General features: G+C 35.1%; 5 protein-coding genes across 12 annotated transcripts in view; 3 read left to right on the top strand and 2 right to left on the bottom strand.

Moving 5' to 3' along the window:
- Window positions 1-1,686, top strand: part of LOC106751775 (xanthine dehydrogenase) — a 20,013-nt gene extending 18,327 nt beyond the window's left edge. For 4 of the 6 annotated variants that reach the window (XM_014632885.1, XM_014632883.1, XM_014632886.1 and 1 more), the window contains exons 23-25: window positions 255-509; window positions 1,263-1,430; window positions 1,538-1,685. In XM_014632885.1, the coding sequence (XP_014488371.1) occupies window positions 255-509; window positions 1,263-1,430; window positions 1,538-1,582 (468 nt within the window). In that variant the 3' untranslated portion in view covers window positions 1,583-1,685. Of the gene's footprint in view, window positions 1-254; window positions 510-1,262; window positions 1,431-1,537 lie in introns of all 6 variants that reach the window. The other 2 variants (XM_014632881.1, XM_014632882.1) reach the window with 1 other exon arrangement.
- Window positions 1,687-2,364: 678 nt separating this feature from the next.
- LOC106751781 (trafficking protein particle complex subunit 4) lies at window positions 2,365-4,337 on the bottom strand. 2 transcript variants are annotated; one of them, XM_014632896.1, is made up of 4 exons: window positions 3,832-4,337; window positions 3,599-3,690; window positions 3,023-3,415; window positions 2,365-2,857 (listed from the first exon to the last, which is right to left on the bottom strand). In XM_014632896.1, the coding sequence occupies exons 3-4, from the start codon at window positions 3,195-3,197 to the stop codon at window positions 2,379-2,381; spliced, it is 654 nt and encodes a 217-aa protein (XP_014488382.1). In that variant the 5' UTR covers window positions 3,198-3,415; window positions 3,599-3,690; window positions 3,832-4,337; the 3' UTR covers window positions 2,365-2,378. The 2 variants fall into 2 exon arrangements, with proteins under 2 accessions (XP_014488382.1, XP_014488381.1); XM_014632895.1 differs by having other exon boundaries at window positions 3,599-4,337.
- A 408-nt stretch (window positions 4,338-4,745) lies between these two features.
- Window positions 4,746-10,172, bottom strand: LOC106751778 (dynein assembly factor 3, axonemal). Of its 2 annotated transcripts, XM_014632891.1 has the most exons (7): window positions 10,146-10,172; window positions 7,019-7,168; window positions 6,747-6,936; window positions 6,004-6,174; window positions 5,480-5,659; window positions 5,178-5,409; window positions 4,746-5,060 (listed from the first exon to the last, which is right to left on the bottom strand). In XM_014632891.1, exons 2-7 carry the CDS (start codon window positions 7,119-7,121, stop codon window positions 4,761-4,763), a joined length of 1,176 nt encoding a protein of 391 aa, XP_014488377.1. In that variant the 5' UTR covers window positions 7,122-7,168; window positions 10,146-10,172; the 3' UTR covers window positions 4,746-4,760. The 2 variants fall into 2 exon arrangements, with proteins under 2 accessions (XP_014488377.1, XP_014488376.1); XM_014632890.1 differs by lacking the exon at window positions 10,146-10,172 and having other exon boundaries at window positions 7,019-7,372.
- On the top strand, window positions 8,880-10,449 carry LOC106751782 (histone-lysine N-methyltransferase SETMAR-like). Its single transcript, XM_014632897.1, has 2 exons — window positions 8,880-9,927; window positions 10,313-10,449. Exons 1-2 carry the CDS (start codon window positions 9,658-9,660, stop codon window positions 10,427-10,429), a joined length of 387 nt encoding a protein of 128 aa, XP_014488383.1. The 5' UTR covers window positions 8,880-9,657; the 3' UTR covers window positions 10,430-10,449.
- A 107-nt stretch (window positions 10,450-10,556) lies between these two features.
- Window positions 10,557-20,445, top strand: LOC106751780 (galectin-8-like). The gene is made up of 7 exons (XM_014632894.1): window positions 10,557-10,822; window positions 11,817-11,902; window positions 13,714-13,924; window positions 14,046-14,243; window positions 17,525-17,613; window positions 17,699-17,893; window positions 19,323-20,445. The coding sequence occupies exons 1-7, from the start codon at window positions 10,733-10,735 to the stop codon at window positions 19,468-19,470; spliced, it is 1,017 nt and encodes a 338-aa protein (XP_014488380.1). The 5' UTR covers window positions 10,557-10,732; the 3' UTR covers window positions 19,471-20,445.
- The last annotated feature ends 370 nt before the right edge of the window (window positions 20,446-20,815 follow it).

The raw sequence follows: 20,815 nt of genomic DNA, 5'->3' as shown, positions 1-20,815 counted from the left end.
ATATATATATATATATATATATATATATATATATATATGTATGTATATTCTTAAAAGGTCAGCCTTAGAACGCTAGTAAACATTGTTATCTATCTCTTCCTGATGTTAACTAGGTACATTAATATGATTTCAATTTTGTACATAAGTCATTATAACGTAACTTATACTTACATGTATATGCGAATCGTTGCAACAAACATGTTAATATTTATAATGTTTTTATCAATACGAATAATATCTTTGAATTGATACAGGTTCTACGAACCGACATTATCATGGATTTGGGTGAAAGTTTAAACCCAGCCATCGATATAGGGCAAATCGAAGGTGGCTTCATCCAAGGATATGGTTTATTCACATTAGAGGAAATGATTTATTCACCAACAGGGGTTTTATTCAGCAGAGGTCCTGGCGCGTACAAGCTGCCAGGTTTCACCGACATACCTAAGGAATTTAACGTTTCCTTGTTAAAAGGTGCTTCCAATCCGAGAGCGGTATATTCTTCTAAGGTATAATATAATATATGATATTCTTTAATGGAATTTGTTATTCAAATATTTCTCATTTTTACACACACACATGTATACACTATTATGTTGCCACGGTTATTTCATTTCAATGTGATTTGAACATTTTCTTTCAATATAGTTCGGAATACAATCAATATGTACAGTAATCTAAGATAGATATTCCTTAACTAAAAATCATGCCTTTCGAAAATAATTAACCTCTTTAGATCCGTTTAAGGTTTCCTATCAAAAATTCTGCATGAAATTTGGAGAGAGTCAGGAAATAAAAATACTCGACTAAATGATGTAAAGAAAATCCGTCGTATTCAAGAATATCGTGAAAGGAGAAATGACGAATCGTTTAGAAAAACAAATCGTTTAGAAAAAAACTATTCTTAAGAAAATCGAGAGTTATTTTGTATTTATCTAAAAAAAAGTGAGATAAATACTAAATTATTTATAAAAAGTTATTTTTTTCCGTTAAGGATATTTTCTGTATATAAAAAATCGTTTTTATCAAGATTTGGAGATCTAGCCAAAAATGTTTACTTTTAAATCACGGTGTAATGGTCCAAAAAGAAAATTTGGTTTTGATTAATTCCTAGAAGTTAAATTACCTTATTAGAACTTTGCTTGCATTTCGAACTATATTGAGAAAAAGTGTTGAAATGAAGTATACAATATAATTTGAAAAAAAAACAAATATTAAAATAAAATATTCTTATAATACTGCAACTGTTTAAACATTTACAGGCTGTTGGTGAGCCGCCGCTATTTCTAGCATCGTCTGCGTTCTTCGCCATCAAGGAGGCAATTAAGGCTGCACGTCGAGATATGAATATTCCCGGTTACTTTAGATTAGATGCTCCCGCAACTTCTGCACGTATACGCAATGCGTGCGTAGATGCGTTGATAATGAAGGTGATGTATCATAAATTTTACTCGCTATCTCCTGATTTAATCTTTATATGTTATTCTTACATATATACTTTTAAAAATGTTTCTAAACTTCTCTTTTTATTTTATAGATCAAAGAACCTAATTTGAACGAGCAGTGGAATATGGTGCCGTGATAACATCCCCAAGACAAATTCGTGATAATTTGTTATTTTTATACTTGAAGGGAAAATATATTGGAAATATATTTGTACGTTTGTATTTGTAACAAAGTAAACAATAACTTTCAAAATATATTATTGATGGCAGAAAATACTGTATCCACATTATCAAATTATTAAAAAAATATGTGTGGTTCGTAACATAAACAAAGAAAATACTGATATAACATTTAAAATTAAAGCTGTGTTAGTAGCTAACGATTATTTGTATCAACCGAAACAATGTTAATTATTATATGTTAATAACCCATAATATTTTGGATAGAAGAGATATGAAAATATATAATTACTTAATAAAAATGAAATTTTTATACTAGAAATATCTAGTTAGGGTGATTTAAGAAATCTTAATTACATAATTAATTCTTCTTCTTTTTCTTCCTCTTTATAATAGACCCGTAAACCTGTTTTTCTCTCTCACGCATATGCCTATGTTGCGCATGTTGATTATACAGGCATATGGGATCTACAATTTAATACCGACTCCGAATGGTATATTTATTATTATATTTCTGCGAAGTACTTTGGGCAAATATATTCTGGTTGATATTCTGACTTGCCAGACCATCCAAAGGAGACACGAGCGTATATAAATTTTCTGATCTTACTGGAAATCGAACCCAGAACCTCTGGTGTGGCAGACCAGTGCGCTGTCTGCCACAATACGCTCGCGCTCACACAATTAAGAATTTTAAATAATTGTGAATTTATAAATAATATAAAATATATATATATATATATATAATGTAAATTATACATTGCTTATTCCAGATTTTTCAACAGTTTCTAACAGAGTCTGTAAATTAGTTTCAAAAAGCTCACATCGAATAGGCATTTCTAATGCATAAAATGGATTCTTTAGCGCATAGTCAGCGTACAAGTCATATACTCTTTTCAACAAAATCTCCATGCCTGGTTGAAAAGGTTCAGCTACTATCATAAATTTAACACCTGTCAATGTTTGGAAACAGTACAGACGAAATGTATCTGCCTCCAGAACTTCAATTCCAGAACTACGTGGTTCAGGACTTAATTGACTTGCTATAGCAAACAGTGGATAAAACATTGAAGCTAAAAATATTTTCTCGTTTGTGGTCATCTTTGCTCGACTAAATTTCAATGTAATAGGAAAATTTTCTGACTGTCCCAACATCTCCAATACATCTCTTCCATCTTCAAGTTCACGTCCTGTGACTGCCATTCCACTTACAGCTGTCAATACATGACCCACTGAAAATATTTTAATCTCTCTTAATAACTTATTAAATGTGACTTAATAATGAATATTCATAATAAATATAAATTATTATATTTTGCTTTTATATTTCCCATATATATAACACATTTTAAACAGTATTTTCAAAAAAACATGTGTTGCATATGTGTTGTATTTACCGTTTATTCCATCCCTTTGTCCAAAAGCTACTATCACCTTCTTATTTTCATAATTCAACTTAATGTCCAGTGGATAGTTAAAAGACTTTTCAATTTCGATCTTTGGAACATTGTGATCATGATTGAAAATTAAGCCACCAGACTTTGATACAATATAAACACTATATATCACCATTGTGTATGTGCACTTTAAAGGTTAAATACAATCATTAGGCTCTCTCAAGATTTATCCATAGATGTAATATATCTAAGCAGATAGCTTCTGCCTACAAAACGCAGAAATGCTTGCCGCGCGGCAAGAAGCGATACGGCAGCCAATAAACTTTTAGTTCTCGTGGAAGACGGCACGTTGATCGGCTACTGTGCGAACTTTCGCCCCGTGGTAAGCGCGTCCTGTGGACAGAAACCAAAAGCGTTTATCTCATAGACGTATAATAACTAGACTGCGCATTCAGCGGAAGAGTCGTCAAATGTTAGAGAAATAGTTGATATACGGACATATATGCAATACTACTGTTACGTCCACGATAGATAACTATATAGGGAAATTTGAAAGTAGTAAAATTAGTGACTTACGTGGACGGTCAACTGAGTGATGACTCCGCTTTTGGGTTACTCTGCTTTTCACCATGTGTTAAATATATGAAATGTCGCACATTAAGTGAAAGCTGAAATTTGTGCCGACATTTTAAGAAAGTATTTAACGAGATCCGGACGTATACGAAGTTTAATTATATTTTGAATATAGAAGGAAAAAACGTATATTTTCGGTATTTCGCTTTTTTATTTCCGAAAAGACAAAAACTCACGAAAAGATGTCGTGTACGGAGAGAATGCCGTAAGCGAAAGTGTGCATCGGAAGTGGTTTACAAAATTTCGTTGCGGAGATTTTAGTCTCCAAGTACTCTTCGCTCTGGTCGGCCAGTCACTACTGATGTCGATACTGCGACACTTTTGCTGCTACGTAAAATATATATTAAAAGTTCTAAAACGTATGTTCTTCAAACGTTCACACTTTGAATATAACCAAACCAAGTGAACGTAAAGCGAACATTCCTCGAACGTTTACGTGCTGCTTGGGTATAATTGCCACGAATTTTTGTCTTGTATATTCTTATTATTTATAAGTAATTTATAAGTCTATTTTTGAATAATAATTTAGCACGGCGTCCATGTTATAGATATTATAATGACAATATGAAATTGAATGAATATTGAAAATATGAAATTAATTTAGTCGGCGGTTAACAACGATTCCGTGCTAAAATATGGTTTGATTCTTATTCTTAAAAGAGAAATAGTGTGATTCAGGCTTCACTATAGCATATGGCATGATTCTTATTCTTAAAAGAGAAATAGTGTGATTCAGGCTTCACTATAGCATATGGCGTGATCTTGAAATAGCTTAGACTCTGCGCGGTTTTCTGCATTAGGCAATAATAGTGAAAGGTATGTTTATCGTTTGAGTTTATGAAATATTAGAAAACGTGAGAGATTTATCTGCCGATTAGTAATTATTTATTGTTAATTAATTATTTACAGTTTAATTATTGGCGTACGGAAATTGTTTATCTGAGTAAGTCTTGGAATTTAGCTAAGAATGAATTAGTATAGAGAAATAACATCGTCAGTAGTGATGAATATGTTTGCATAAAGGAAGATCACACACACTCACACACACACACATATGTGAGCGCGCACGCACGTGTGTATATATGTTATTAAAGAAAAAAGAATTTTAATCTTTGCATAAACGAGCAAGTGTGTGCTCATTGGAATCAAAGTCATAGGTTGAACGAAGCCCATTTTTTTGCATGGTCTCCTTCAATTCTTTGTTAAAATTCTGCAAATCTTCTTTACGCAAATCTGCTACATATTTGCTTAACTCCACAATGACCGATGCACCTGTTGAGACTAATGGTGCCAAATTTGCTAATTGCTTTGTCATATTGTGTGCTACCCAAATCAAATGATACCTATCTATGTATTCGGATTTAGATTTAAACAATTCCAATGATGATGCAGGGTGAAAGATTATCTAAAAACGAAATCGTTTAATATGTAATATATCGTATAATATATATTATGTATAATTATTAGATATTATATATAAGTGAAATATCCATATTTTCTTATTGCAAAATATAAAATATACCTTGTGATTTGGTACTTCAACCCAAGAAATCTTTTCTTTATCCATTTTATTGTCAGTATTTATCCATGATTCAAGTTCCATTTCATTATCTGGCATCTCAGTCACTACAGGGCCATTTAAAATAGAAGAATCTCTATGAGCACCAATATAGTCTTCGCATAGAGATTTTTTCATTTTTATCTCATGAATAGTTCGCATTAATTCTCCTTCGGCTATGTCAGTTGCCCTAAGTCTTTAAAATAAAAATCTATTGTAAGTGTTAAAAATAAATGTGCAAATTTAATTGTGGAAAAGTACTTTACTTTTTATCTATTCTTTCGCTCGCAGCCCATGTAAAAAAGGGACCATTTACAATATCTCCTAAGTACGCATAATGGAGAAATCCAGATCCATATTGTATTATATTGTTTAATAAAGTTGGATTGCTTCGGACTGGTTCACCTTCAAGCCATGTGAACGCAACTCCGTTATTCCTCCAAAATCTGATTAATTACAATCACTCAATATATATTTGTGTATGATGATGAATATTTATAACGTTTAATTAATCCCGATATTGAGATTCGAATTTTATTAAATAATTAATTTAATTTAATTTAATTAATTATTAACAAATAATATCAATATATTTATTTTAACAATGATTTAACATAATTTTGATTACATATTTGCATTCACATGTGTACGGAATGTATACACCAGAGAGTAACCTGAAAGCGATCATGTCGACGTTTTTCCTGATATCATTTTACGCGATTATTTAATACGTCATTTATATCCATAACGCACATATACAAAGCTTCTACTATGTTTACTATATGCTTACTTATACTCTTGTATAGTCAGATTGAAGATGCCTCTAGGCTTTAAAACCATATAGTAATCCCAGTCGAAAATTCCTTCTCTGTACTCGTATCTTGTTTTTAATAATTTCCTAATTCTACAGTCCCAATAGTTTATAATAGGAATTCCTTCATGTGTTGCACGTGCCCAAAACCTTATAAAATATATAGTATTATGTATACATATATATATCGTGTTATATTTACACATATACATGTAAGAGAGTATTACACACACACACACACACACACACACAGAGAACAGCAGAAGCAGAGAAGGTGTGGTAAAAAAATATTAAGTGACGAATTGTGAGGTCCTTATATTTACTTTGGGTAATGCTAATTCCGGAGGTACTGCAACTTTCAAGTCTTATAAATCAAAAAGTACTTAATGAAAAAATACCTTTTTATGGTGTTTTGAAAAGCTTTCAAGGTAAGCTATAAGAATATGCAATAAAAAGTAGGAAGTTCCATTTAAAAAATTCAAGGTGATCTTGTTCTGACTTTGGAAATGCCACCCAAGGTCAAACTGATAATATCAGTAAATGGATCTTTTCATATCCTATAACTATTATCCGATATATAATTATCATACATAATCATACACACACACACACACATATAGATAGATAGATAAATAGATAGATATATATATATATATATACAAATACAAATATATATATTTAAAATCACTTCTTTTTATATTAATTTCATTATGTTAACTTACTTAAAAATAGACTCCAAATGATCTCTATCCTTGTACTTGAAGTTTTCTAATGATAACCACGGACAGTCAATGGTGCAAGTTGAAATATCTAATAGCTGTTTGGTGCATTTTGTTAAATACTTTGCTGTAGCTGGTCTAAGGAGAGTATTGCCTAAAATCTCCAAGTAATACCGTGTTGCTTCCTGCAGTCCTAGTATATTTATTATATAATATATAACTCTTTCCAACATAAGTGCGTAAAATAGCTTTGCTATTTATTTATAAATACATACCTAAGTCTTTTTGTAAGCAAATATTCAATAAAAGTATTGATCTAGCAACTTGTTCCAAAGTTGATTCGATAACGTGATATGTAATAACTCTATCAGGATGCATGTAAGACGATGCTAGCGTTTTAACAATATGTCGTGCATCACTAGCACCTACAATAAGTATTTCAAGATTTTTTAAAACTCGGCTGTCTTTTTGAGAAATTTCATTTTGTAAATCTAACGATTCACTGTATCCCCACCACATGTTATTTCTCATTCATATACTGAACTTGGCAAAATTCACAATTTGTGTGAACGTTATTTGTATCTGCTATCTGTGACTACTATGTTATTCCCAAGTGTGGTCAATAAACTGTTATCTCCATGACAACATCACAAGTATTTATTTTGCTACGTTCGAGAAACTTGTTTTTTCTCGTCTTATTTAAGGGGATGTCGGAGTAGGTGCCGAACTCCGATAAGATTATGGTAATAAAGTTATTGATAACGTCATTACGTTACGAAGTTATCTTCGTAAGCATCTCTATCTTTGTTATTCATTGAATGCGACAAAATGATGTTTGTATCGACTTGTGTCATCAAATGGAAAGCATCATATATTAAGCGACATAGTTCACGTCAATCTGAATCCGCGATGCTGATTGGTCGTGCCACGTGTGGTCAGCTTTAGGTGCCTTCGAAGAGACAGCCATGTGATGCGCCATGTTGTCTACTACACTGTAGCGTTTCAACGGTGCGGCAAAAACGAACAGACCTCTTCATTGCACTTTTGCACTAAACTGAACTATTCTGTACTAGTTTTTCCCAGTGCGGCATCAGTTCAGTTAAGTGCAGTTCTAGTGCAGTTTTAGTGTAGCGAAAAAAAACAGACCTACTATTTAACGCTACCGCGTCATTCTATCCTTGTTGCATATGTAAAAAGCAATAAAAATATAATGACGCGATAGCGCTAAATAGCGTCTCCCCGAACGCTTCCTTTGCGCCGCTTGGTTGTGGTTATATGCATGCTACTGGCGTAAGAGACATGTCTCAGGATAGTCCATAGCCACGATTGAGAATATGAAGGCTGTATCATTCTAGTTTCTGCATAGGAGACAGGCCTCAGGGTAATTCATAGCCATAATTGAGAAGAAGAAAAAGAAAAAGGCTGTATGTATCATCGCTATCGGTCAAGTGGCAGTTCGTTTGAATCTCAGGTTAAGAGGTTATTATGGTACAAATAATTTATGTACGGATTAATATTTTCAATGCCAGTTGGTTTATGTGTGTCGCAATATATATGCCATAATACTTTCGAAGAAGGTCTGCGGAAAAGAAACAAAGATAATGTCAAATAAGTATCGTCGTAAAATATAAATGTATCTCAAGGATGAAGAATATGGATGCTTTGTGTCATTTTTACTTTTTGTAGATACAGTTATGACAGTTATAAAGAGAGTGAGAGTAGGGAGTAGAAAACTAATAGATGAAAATAACACAGAATAATGGGTAATTATTTAGTATAGGGGCCTCATTTCCAATATTGTAATTATGCTTATTCGATGCGTTTTTGCTTGAAATGAAAGAATATTTGAAACAGCTAATGCTTGTTACTAAGCCCCGAACTCTTGCTAAGCTGAAGAACAATATTCGTCAGGAAATTCGAATGATAAACAGAGTCACTTTGCAAGCAGTTATGGAGAGTACCATAGAAAGAGCTCGCCTTTGTGAAGGGGAAAACGGGGGGCATTTAAAAGATGTTCTCTTTCATGTTTAGACCAAAAAAATCTCCAAGATGTGTACATTATAATATTAAAAAGAAAATTATGAAATAATTAAAAATAAAAAAGTTATTTCATTTTTAAATGGTAAAGTGACTATTGGCCCACCCTTTGAAACCTCTTTTTTGTAGTACTAATTTATTTGCTCGAGATTTATATCTTGCTTTAAATCGACTTGCGATTTTTAATCGCAGTTGTAGCAAACGGCTGTCTTTGCGGGGGTTAGACCTGTTTTATAATATTTCGTTTGTTGCTGTATGTGGAAGAAACGCAGCCGATAGTTTAATGAGATTGAGAATTTATATTTGGAAAGTAATTTCATTTATACAATCAGCTTTCCCAACATCCGATCGTTGCGCAACTATTTGTGATATTTTTGTCTGTGTATAGATTTATAATGCATGCATTATGCCTGTAACGCATATGTTAAAAGTTACAGAATGAGGGAACTGGCATCTCTGATCGAGACATGAAACGAATGAGTAAATAGAGGCGATGCAATAATATGATCGATGATTACAAAAAATATGATCATAAATAGGAATTAAATTCATTATCGTATCGAATTATAAACTGCAACACCGGCTTTGTGTAGTAATGTTAAGCTATCATTCGATTATGATTACATACGGTAACGAAGTTAGTTCTTGATTGTCGATTTTACTATTAGGTTGTCCCATAAGTTTCTTCCGCACCACACTACGAATGACTCTAGCTGGCTGTGTTTATATAAACACGCAGGCTTATCTCTTGGCCGTTTAGGGCATCGGTTTCAGTCGTCCCAGAGCTCTTTTAAAGTACGTTTCATTGGTAACAAAGTCTCTTAGAAATCTTTTCTTACGCCGTTCAATATGGATAGCCAAAAGAAGCATTTGCGGCATGTTATGCTTCATTGCTTTAAAAAAGATAATAGTGCAAAGGACACTGCAGACGAGACTTTGCACCGTTTACGGGAGTGGTACTACGACTATTAGGACCGTCCGCAATCGGTTTAAGAGATTTAGAGCTGGCAATTTTGACTTGAAAGATGAAGACCGCAGCGGCCGCCCAGCAACGATGGATACGGAATTTTTCAAGGCTATGCTCGCTGAAAATCCTCGATATTGTGTGCGCGAGTTAGTGGATGCCACTAATATTCCCAGGACAACGGTACATAAGCATTTAATCAAGATGGGATATGCGAATCGATGTGAAGTTTGGGTTCCACACCTATTGACGGAGACCGGCCGTATGAACCCGTTTCTTAGAAGAGCTTTCTTTAGCAACTAATAACTTTATAATAAATAAATATAGGGAACTTTTTCTACGAAAATATTTGGCAAATATTTTATTATTCAGCGCATAAAACCAATTTTTCTTTAACTCACCACGGTTTTCTCAAAAAACTGTTAAAAATATCTATTTTTGAGATATCTTTCTGCTTAGTCTTCCTCCTTAATAGCGTAATAAGTAATGTGCATTACTCTCCAACTCTGTACAATAACATGTAACTGTATATAGTTAACGGTAGATTCAATCGTTATGAATTAATTAGTGTCATATGACGCCTCATCTACAACGTCAGAAACAATCCAGCGCGGCCGTGGGAGGAGACGTAGAGCGGAGTGAGGAGATCGATGAGGAATCGACTGCTCCGCTTGGCTGCAGGTAATGTTAGTTACACTTGTTACCTTGTATATATATATATATGTTCTCGGTCGCGAGCGCACGCAGTCGCAGTCTGCATCTAGTCTGTTCGTAAGAGTAATAAGTAGTGGAAACGGACAAGAATAGATGAAACAGACACGGACGGACAGACCGTGAGCGTGAAAATGGTCTGAGAACGCCGTCGCGATTGTTCACATACGGACGTATTGCGATGCTGTGTACGCGTACATCGTGCACAGGAAAGAAGTGTCGTTATCGCCTGGTTGCCTTCATTTTCGCTGACTAAACTCTGGTAACGTAGGTCAGCATGTCATCCTCGTCAAATGATATTCTTATCTTGGCCAGAGAGGAGGCGTTCAAGGATTTTTCCTATTTCGACGAGGAAACCGCGCCCGTAGTAAGTATTAGCGACACCACTTCTCTCTCTCTCTCTCTCTCTCTCTCTCTCTCTCTTCGCCAAGGTCGCACATTCTTTCTACGTAATACGCATCGATGATGAACCGGTTGGATGATATTCATTGGTAATATCTGTCATTCTGCCAATTCGTAATTGTGGCTCCCGAATTTGTTTTGTGATTGTTTTTGTACGCATGCGCTTATACCCATATCTTAAATGTATCACTTGCGATAGACGATTTTCAGGAAGGAAATCGTAAATTCCCTCTAGTGTAAATTTATGAAAAGTGAAAGAAATTAGAAATAGAAGACAAAATTCATGAAAAGTGAATGTTCCCATATGCTTATATTACGTTAGAAAATATTCATTTTTTACGAGTTCACGCTGGAGAAAAAGATTCATGATCAATCTTTAGGAATACCTCTATTGGCTTTTGTCCCGATGTCAGCAAAAAGGAAAGTTTTGTTAACGCACAATGCAATAGCACATCTAATCACACATCGGCTGATGCCTAGAGTTTTCCGCTGGATTACCAATTAAAAAATTTTATATTAAATTAGCCAATCAACTATGTAGACTATTAGAGACCGCCCTCTGCAAAACTACGAATCCTACGGTATATTTGAAAATTTTCGTGTCTTGAAACATTATAGAGAGAAGTTTCGTGAAAAACAACAGACGTGTAATTTTTACAAAAAAATTCCGGTTTCTTACTTCTACACCTGGTATATATATATATATATATATATATATTATATCTCGAAATAAGCTTATGTTGATGCATGTATATGATAATAAAATAGACGCGAAGAATGACGTAGATAAAATATCAGTGGTCGATGTCGAACGCATCTGAGCAAGGTACCGCGGCGAGTCGATGACAACGATTAGCATATAAACATTGACATATATTTATATATATATTTACGTATGGACGAAGAAAAGTTGCGGTCGAGAGTTTTTCTGACAATATACTGTGTTATGTTTCTTTCAGAATATCTGCAAACCAGTCCCGCTGCAACCGCTGAAACCAACTTCTGCCATCATTATCATCGGATACATTCCTGAAAATGCTTCAAGGTACTCATTTTATAGTTCATTTTCCTTTTTTCTTATCATGTTTGCTACTAGAGTTTATTCTTGAAAACTCTCCACAAAATATTTTATTTTCTTTTTTTTTACGTATTCTGTATGACAGTTTGATAATGCGATCACAGAAAAACAATTTTCGCTGTCATATATATATAATACTGGTTTCTCGTGAGAAATGTTCGCTTCACATATATGATGCTTGTGTTTTGTGAGAGATCGTTGCGTCACATATATTTGATATGCTGGTAGCCAACGTGATATGGAATTTTCAGGGACTGAATACCGAAATTATTTTGCTGGCGTGTTAATACCAGTAATGTATATAACTTTATTTTATCACATATACGAGGGCGGTCTGATAAGTAGTAGGATTTAAAATGAAAACGCAATATTTCGGAAAAATTTCAATTTATTTTTCAACATAGTCCCCTTTCACTTCTGTACACTTCTTCCAATGGTGCTGTAACTTTTTAATGCCCTCTAAAAAGTATGATTATTCAAACTCTGCAAAATAGACATCTACTTCAGTGATGACCCCCGAATTCGACGTGAATTTCTTCGCTGCGAGCCATTTTTTCATGTTGGGAAACAGGAAAAAGTCCTGGAGGCCAAATCTGAAAAATACGACGGATGGGTGAGCAGTTCGTATCTCAATTCGACCAGTTTAGCTGTAGCGATTGCGGATGAATGTGCTGGTGCATTGTCGTCATGGAACAGGACTTTCTTCTTTGCAAGAAGGGCCGTTTCTTTCTCAGTTCCACATCGAATCGCCCCAGCAAATCACTGAAGTATTGCCCCGTGATAGATCTTCCCTTGTCCAAATAATTGATGAGGATTACACCGCGGGAATTCCAAAATACCGTAGCCATGACTTTTCCGGTCGATGGGGCCGTTTTGGCCTTCTTCGGAGCTTTTTCGCCAGGTCTACTGTTTAGACTGCTGCTTGGTCTCTGGTGAATACGGTGCTTGCGGAGCGACATTTGTTGAGTTTTTTGTCAGAAATTCACGCACAAGTGTTGAGGTATGCGATGATGGATTGTCGTGATGCAAAATCCACGAGTTGGTTTCCCACAATTCCGGCCGTTTCTTACGGATTGCTTCGCGCAAACGCCTCATGACGGACAGATAATATTCTCGCGCTTCGAGCGACGTTCGACAACGAATTAATCGGCGATGGATCCCATTAATTGTCCGGCGAAGGAAGAAGTTCACGGATGTATTTTCCGGTCTTCCGCCCGAAAGATCCTGTGGCGCGCACGGTCACGAGTGCGTAATGAAGTTCCGGCATCAAAGGGAAGTCAAGGCACAGAAGGCCAATCACCACTACCAAGGACGACCTTACAGTACCCAAAACACATAGAATTAAAAAGGCACGGCAGGCATAGAACACCGCTCTGTCAATCTGACAGTGCTACGGTAGACGAGAACGGTCCCCTACGGAGCGCTCTTATATACCCGCTGGCGAGCGAACTCGCTCGCGGGTGGATCACCCAGGCGGCGAGAGTTCGGTGCGCGCGAGACCACCTCGCCTGGCGCTCTGCAACCCGGCGTTCGAGCCTCGCTCGATCCGCAACAGAACGTAATGTAACCTGGAAATTAATGTGTGTGTGTGTGTGATGATATACCGAAATTTTTGTAATATTTACACGAATCGAATTTTTTCGGCTGTATAATAACGAGAAATATTGGTACGAATATGATATTTTTAATACTGATTTCAATCCCTGATTAATTTTTCTTGAGAATAACACATCGACAAGTTGAAAATATAACCATTCATTTCATTCGAATCATATTAGATTTTCGGTGAATTTAACATGCAAGACACCCGGGAACATTGCCCTGCATTTCAATCCGCGGCTCGATAGAGGATACATCGTCAGGAACACGAAAGTGCGCGGATCCTGGGACGACGAGGAAACCTGCTCGCCCGCCGGCTCGAGTGGTTGTATTTTTCGTCGGAATACTTATGTGCACATAACTATCTTCTGTACGAACAACGCATTTCAGGTGAGATATGTGTGTAATGTTTCACGATCGTTGGATGTCATTGTTATTGTAACGTTGTTATAAACGCGTTAACGAATTAAATGTCAACAGTCCAGCTCTAATCGCTATTCGTACGTTGCAGATCGCGGTGAATGGAGAGCACTTCTGCGCTTTCTCGTACAGGATGCCTCTCGAAGAAATAATAACCCTCGAAGTTAACGGAACTATCGAAGATGTCAGAACCCGTCAGTTAAATCTATTTGTGTATCCTGATCTTTCTATCTGCAGACCATGTCGAACGCTGGTCCTGACAGTCGAAGAACCTCTCACGGATTTCCTAGTAAGATTTGCTGTTATTTCTTGATGAAAAAAGTTCGAAAACCTTTCGATATATATATGGTGTGAGCAAGCGAAAAAATATAAAATGTGAATTCGAATAACGATTTCAATTTTAACGACAGTATTTATAAATAATAATTCTGATCTTTTTATGGACTTTGGAAACTTCGACGAATAATCGTTCCAAATAAGAAATGCATACCGTTACAAATTTTTCATAAGCTGAAGAATTTAGTATAAAATGAGGTAATAGTGGTCACCTAAGCGGAAATTCTCATGAAACTTGTAAAAAGTTGTATTCAGGATCTGCTTAATGCAATGGATACCTACAAGTGTTCATTATAATATAAACTGGTGCAAAACATTTCGTAAAAATATGTATCAGAAAGACAAATGAAAAAGCAAAAAAATATGCTAGGGGCCAATAAAATATTTAAAAAATCTAATGTACTAATTCAATTTATCAGGTTATACGTTTCATACAATCGAGAAGCGATAAGGTAGTTCATACATTTTATAAGATGAAATACATTTTATTGAATGATCTACGCCGACATAATGTACAAGTATAATCTATTGCATTATATGTTTGACAAATAGTTCGTTTAATTTATAAAATCGAATATATTTTGTAAAATCAACTATATTGATACAAGTAATATTTATATATATAATCGTGTGTGTGAATGTGTATATGTGCGTGTGACATTTTTAAGAAGAAGGCAACGAGTTAGTTAGGGATAGGAGAGACTGAGGAGAAAGAATTAGATGAGATTGATAAATTAGGCGACAAATCAGTGTACACAAGGGAGACAGAGAGTGAGAACCTGGAGGAGAATTTTAGATGGAATATCTTGGGGAATCAGAGAGAATACTCTACGGTGATCCCTCCCTAGGGATGATTTAAGAGCAGAAATCAGTAGAGAGGAAGAAGGATTTATCGAAGGAATGGAAGAGAGAGGAGGATCAGGGGAATAGGACGGGACTAGAGGAGAATAATTTTGGAAAATCGGATAAGAGATATTTTCCGGTGTCGATAATAGGCTACAATATAATCGGACATTTTCTATAAAGGATTCAAGACGGGTCCAACGCCTGTTTTCTCCATGAAGAGAATCTACTGAGATAGTCAAGGAGGAAAAGAGATAGTTAATAAAAGAAAAGAAAAAAAAAGGAAAAGAAAGATCTGGTGAGAGGAACAAATATTTCGTAATAAATAAATTATTTTGGTGGTGTAACGAATTTAAGAAAGGACGGGAGCGTGTTGAAAACATTGCCGTCGTCCCCGCATCAGCATCACAGCGCAGAACACTGAGGCTGTTCGAGAACTCATCGAAGGCGATCGGCACTTAACTGTTCTTGAAATCTCTCAGGAACTTCAGTTCGAGCTGCCTATCGGTCAAAAAGGCGCGGCATTCCGATCAGAAGTGTGTTGCTTCTCCAAGACAACTCCAGACCCCACACCGCAGCAGTAACACAACAAAAATTGACCGATATGCACTGGACTGTCCTAGAACATCCATCCTACAGCCCAGACCTGTCACCATACGACTTCCATATGTTTGGGCCACTCAAGGAAGCCCTTGGTGGATAGCGCTTCACAACGAACGAGGAAGTGCAGCAGTTCGTGTGCAATTGGTTTGATACACGTCCGCGAACTTTTCATGATACCGGGATTAAAAAATTACCAGACCGTTGGAGGAAGTGTATAGATAAAATGGGAGACTATATAGAAAAATTTAAAAAATGTAAATTAGAATTGATTTGGAAAAATGGTTTTTTGCAAAAGGCTTGTTTATATTTGATCCACCCTCGTGCAATCGGTAATTCCAGCATTAACTTGGTAGCACTTTGTGTCTGACATCAAGAGGTGGTTTGGCGGATAACTTTCACGCAAAGGACTTCCTAGTAGTTGCAGATTTTCGAGAGCATTAATTTTTTGCGTCTACGATACGGCGAACCTCGAATCGGGAGAGTATTATAAGTTCGACGCAGCGAAAGAATCCCCCAGCGCAATTCTAACAACAGTTTTCGTTAATTACGCCAATTATTTCCAGAAACTATTCACCGAATGATTCGACAATGTGTCCCGGCAGCCGGTCATGTAGATTTTCTCTCACGATAATGAATATTGATAATGGTGCAAATTGATGGTCTTACATTAATTCATAGCTCCGAGAGGCGTAGTTCTTCGGGTCATGTGGTAGTTCACTATCTCATTGGTTCGCTCGTTCTCTCTTGTGCTTACTAGCTTACTGGTTCGCTCGATCGTAATAATAATAACAGCGCATTTAGTAGCCACTAGTGAAGTAAACGCACGAAGCGCACGACTTGTAGATAATATCAGGGCTCCCTTATTTTTGTCGGTTCCCCTAAATTTTCGGAAACTCAGAGAGCTTCCATCGGCGGCTGATTGTCTTTCGTGTTCATCGATTTCGTCTTTCACGCCTCTCGTCTCCAATAGCATTCCCGGTCCTTCCGGTAGTGGCTCGCCGGTATTCGTTTGACCGTTAGCTTTTCTAAGATTCTTGTCTTCGCTCCGTTCGCTGTCTTCGGCAGCTGAAATTTTGAATCAAATTCGACATCTGCGTTCCCTCAGGCGATTAATTACTATCTCTAAATACATATAGGGATTCACCTGATGCTTCCCTGCTTCAGTCGTTAGCGTCGGCGCTCCGATGCAGTGATTGATTGCGTGTTGATGAGACCTAGATACGTATTATGAACTTGCTCGAAATCGATTCCAATCGGAATTTTTTAATTATTCTCTAGATTTTCTTTTGTATTTTATAAGGAATAATTAAGTGATTCCGATCGAAATTAATTCCGAAAAAGTCCATAATACATGTTTTGATCGTATTGATATCGATTTGACATTGTTTCGATCGGTTATTCTTCATTAGGTTTATCTATACCAAGTCTTATCGATACCAATCGGTTTCTGTAGTATATTGGTAATTTTTCTACAATTATTCAAATTAATATTTATTATATTTAGTATTAAAGTATTATTAAATTAATAATACTTTCAAATTAATATTCGATGGACTTTGGAAATATCGAACAGTTGTGAATAAGAAATGAATTTTTTTGCCTATTCTTTATAAGTTTAAAAAGTAATATAATCTGTCGAAGTTTTCTGGCAATTTTAATCCTGAACCGATATCGTCGAAACCGTGAGAGTTATATAGAAATATATTTTAGATAAAAATTATGTTTGCGAATTAGTATAATATTTATATATCGTTGTATATAATAATATAATATTCTGTTATTTTACAGGACGTTCCCATTACTGTGGACATCGGCAGTGAATTTCGTGTCGGTGCTCGTCTATTTATCACCGGAAGATTGAAGCTACTTCCACACTCGTGAGCATTTGCGATTGTAATTTAACGTTTAATTATTTTCTTGAGTTTATTGTCGCAGCAAGATATATCTATACGTCCTTTGCAGGTTCTACGTAAATCTACAGAAAGGCAAGAACATTTATCCTCATCCTGTTATACCGTTGCATTTAAATCCACGATTTCTTTACGGGAATAGCGCGCCATACGTTGTCATGAATTGCTGGATCAATGGTGCATGGGGACATGAAGAGCGACATCAAGGACACTTATCTTGGATGCCCGGTCGAGACTTCCTACTTATGTAAGGCTATTATTTTTACTTAGAAAATGAGCGATATTGAAAAAGTATTAATGTACAAAAAGTATTAAAAAAAAATCAATTTTTAATAATCAGCTATATCTTAAAAATATTTAAAACGATAGTTAAATTTTTAATGTATTATAATTATTTAATTTATGATTAATTATTTTTAATAATATTTAGTGGTATATAAGGATTTGTTACTTAGAAAAAGAATTTTACCATTTTTAGAGAAAGAATTTTATTATTTGGAAAGAAAAAAGTTGTCCAACACGCTGTTGGATCGTACTAGTTAATAAATCAAGTTTTCCCACTTGTCATTGAGTCTTACTACGATTTTCATTTTATGATAGTATTCATAGCTGAAACTTATATTTAAGATCGTCTTAAGTTCATTTTTAGTTGCTGTACGGATCATTTCATTGGCTATGATGCATCTGAAAAAGAACCTAAAATGGTTTGAAATATAAAATCTGACTATAGGCGGTACTCATAGTCGGATCTTATATTTAAGGCCATTTTAAATTCATCTTCAGATGTTCTTTAGTCATGAAAATGTACTATATAGTATCTGAACTTAAGGCGGTCTTAAACATAAGACATTTGTTTATGAATATCGGCTTATGCGTTAAACCAGTTTCTCGTGAAAACGGCAGTAGTTTGCAGCGTAAATTTTGGTACTAGTATAAGGAGCCAGAGAAAAAGTTGCTTCATGACACTGTTAGGTCGCACCAAGCAGTCCAATTCTATAACGAGTCAAATAACCATTATATTTCTAAAGTGGCAGAGGTCAGGAATTTTCTTTTAAATAACATAATTTAACAACAAATTATACCTTTTATTCTTAAGTAGTATGACCGAAGCGTGTTTGATCAACTTTCATATCTAAAGGGTGGCCCAAAAGTCACTAGACCATTTTAAAATATAATAATTTTTTTGCTATTAATTTTTTCAAATTTTTTTCAGATTATTTATATGTAATCCTTGGTAAATAGTTATGGAAAAATTCACGACAGAGCAACGAGTAAAAATAATCCAATTTTATCTACAAATTCAACGATCAATTGTGCTAACCCAAAAAACTTAAATTCGTTATTTTCGGGTCAGACAACCACTATCTAAACAAGCGACGCTCAACTTGTTTAGATGGTGGTTGTCTGACCCGAAAATAACGAATTTAAGTTTTTTGGGTTAGCACAATTGATCGTTGAATTTGTAGATAAAATTGGATTATTTTTACTCGTTGTTCTGTCGTGAATTTTTCCATAACTCTTTTCCAAGGATTACATATAAATAATCTAAAAAAAAATTTGAAAAAATGAATAGCAAAAACGTTATTATATTTTAAAATGGTCTAGTGACTTTTGGGTCACCCTGCATATACTGACAAGAAATAAGAAGAGTTTCTTTGAATTCTCATTTTCAATAGCATTCGTTGTGAATACGAGGGATACACGATATGGCTGGGCAACAAAATGATCGGTGAATTTAAGCACAGACTGCAATCATCAATCACGGACACTCTGCGAATTTCTGGCGACATTGTATTATACCAACTCAGTATGAGTTATGTTTGATAGGAGCTGGTTAAACAACACGCACGACGCAATAATCAAATTTAACAATTTTAATTGCGGATCGGAGATTTTCTATCGATAGACTATAGATAGCACAAACGTTGACCTTGTAATAAGGTTGCGTTCGCGAATACAAGGTGGTATGGTTTGCCAAAAAGAGAAAACATTTTCTAAAGCTGTCACAACTATAATAATGTGGTCTGGGGGATGTATAGACAAATCTATTAGTAATTATACATAATTACGACAATAAATAAAGAAACTCGTTGGTCCTTTCTCCATTCTACCTTCGCTCTTATAATTGAGCAGCTTTCGTGACGATGGTTCTACATAAATACAAACATAAGAAAAAACGAGGAGGAAGAGGATTGCCGTTTCAACATAATAGAGTCTTAATACACTGTTTTGCTTTAAACGCTAGCGTAAATTGTTACACAACCACTTATAGTAAAGGTAAGCTTTTCTATGCGTATTTATTTTAACTTTCTTGTTATATTCAAACGATTTATTCAAGCTTGTTAAATCAATCTTATATGCGATTGTGTTAGCTGTTAAAGCGCCGCGACTTATGTAAACCGCACGAGTGACTTTGCGAGATATATCAAGAATGAAATTTAAAGAGTATATAAAAACAGTCATTTTTGATACGACCTTTTTTGTATAATAGTATATCATAAATGTATTTCAATCATGTTTGTTTACAAGATGCATGTGAACAAAAAAGAAATCGCGAGCACGACCGATATATTTTCAATACGATGTTGAATGTTTTTATATAGACACTTTCGTCGATAATCACGATTATGTTTATCGTTTCTGGGATTCTTGCGATGTACAAATTTCATATGGAGAAACGAGATTAAAAAAAAAACAGATATCCTTGTTTTCTCCTTATGTACACACACCCAAGTGCGCGCACACGCGTCCACACACACACACACACACACACACACACACACACACACACACGCGATAAATTAAAAGTTGCAACGCTTTTTTTGGAAGAATTTCATAAAGCATCCATTAGGAAAATATATCTCCTGAAAATAACTAGAAAACACATTTTTCTATTGGACATGGAATGTGTTACGAAATTCATCGAAAAAATACTGCAGCTTTTAATCTGCCGATCGATCATGACTACGTTTCACTTAGTAATTGCGTTGGATTATTAATCTGTTTCTATTTAACATCCAGTGAGAAATAAAGATAGAGTGACATTCACATATCAACTTGATCGTTAAGTGGTTTGTAGGCCATTTGTGATCGATACGTTATTTCTTCTTTGAAAATTGAAAATTTCATTGTCGTTCTATCAATACAATTTGTTAAGATGCTCAGCGGA

This window comes from Dinoponera quadriceps, unplaced genomic scaffold, assembly GCF_001313825.1.
Source record: "Dinoponera quadriceps isolate SergipeBrazil2010 unplaced genomic scaffold, ASM131382v1 scaffold179, whole genome shotgun sequence".
Lineage (NCBI taxonomy): Eukaryota > Metazoa > Arthropoda > Insecta > Hymenoptera > Formicidae > Dinoponera > Dinoponera quadriceps.
Note: the sequence above shows the minus strand (reverse complement) of the source record. Positions and strands in the feature narration are given on the sequence as shown.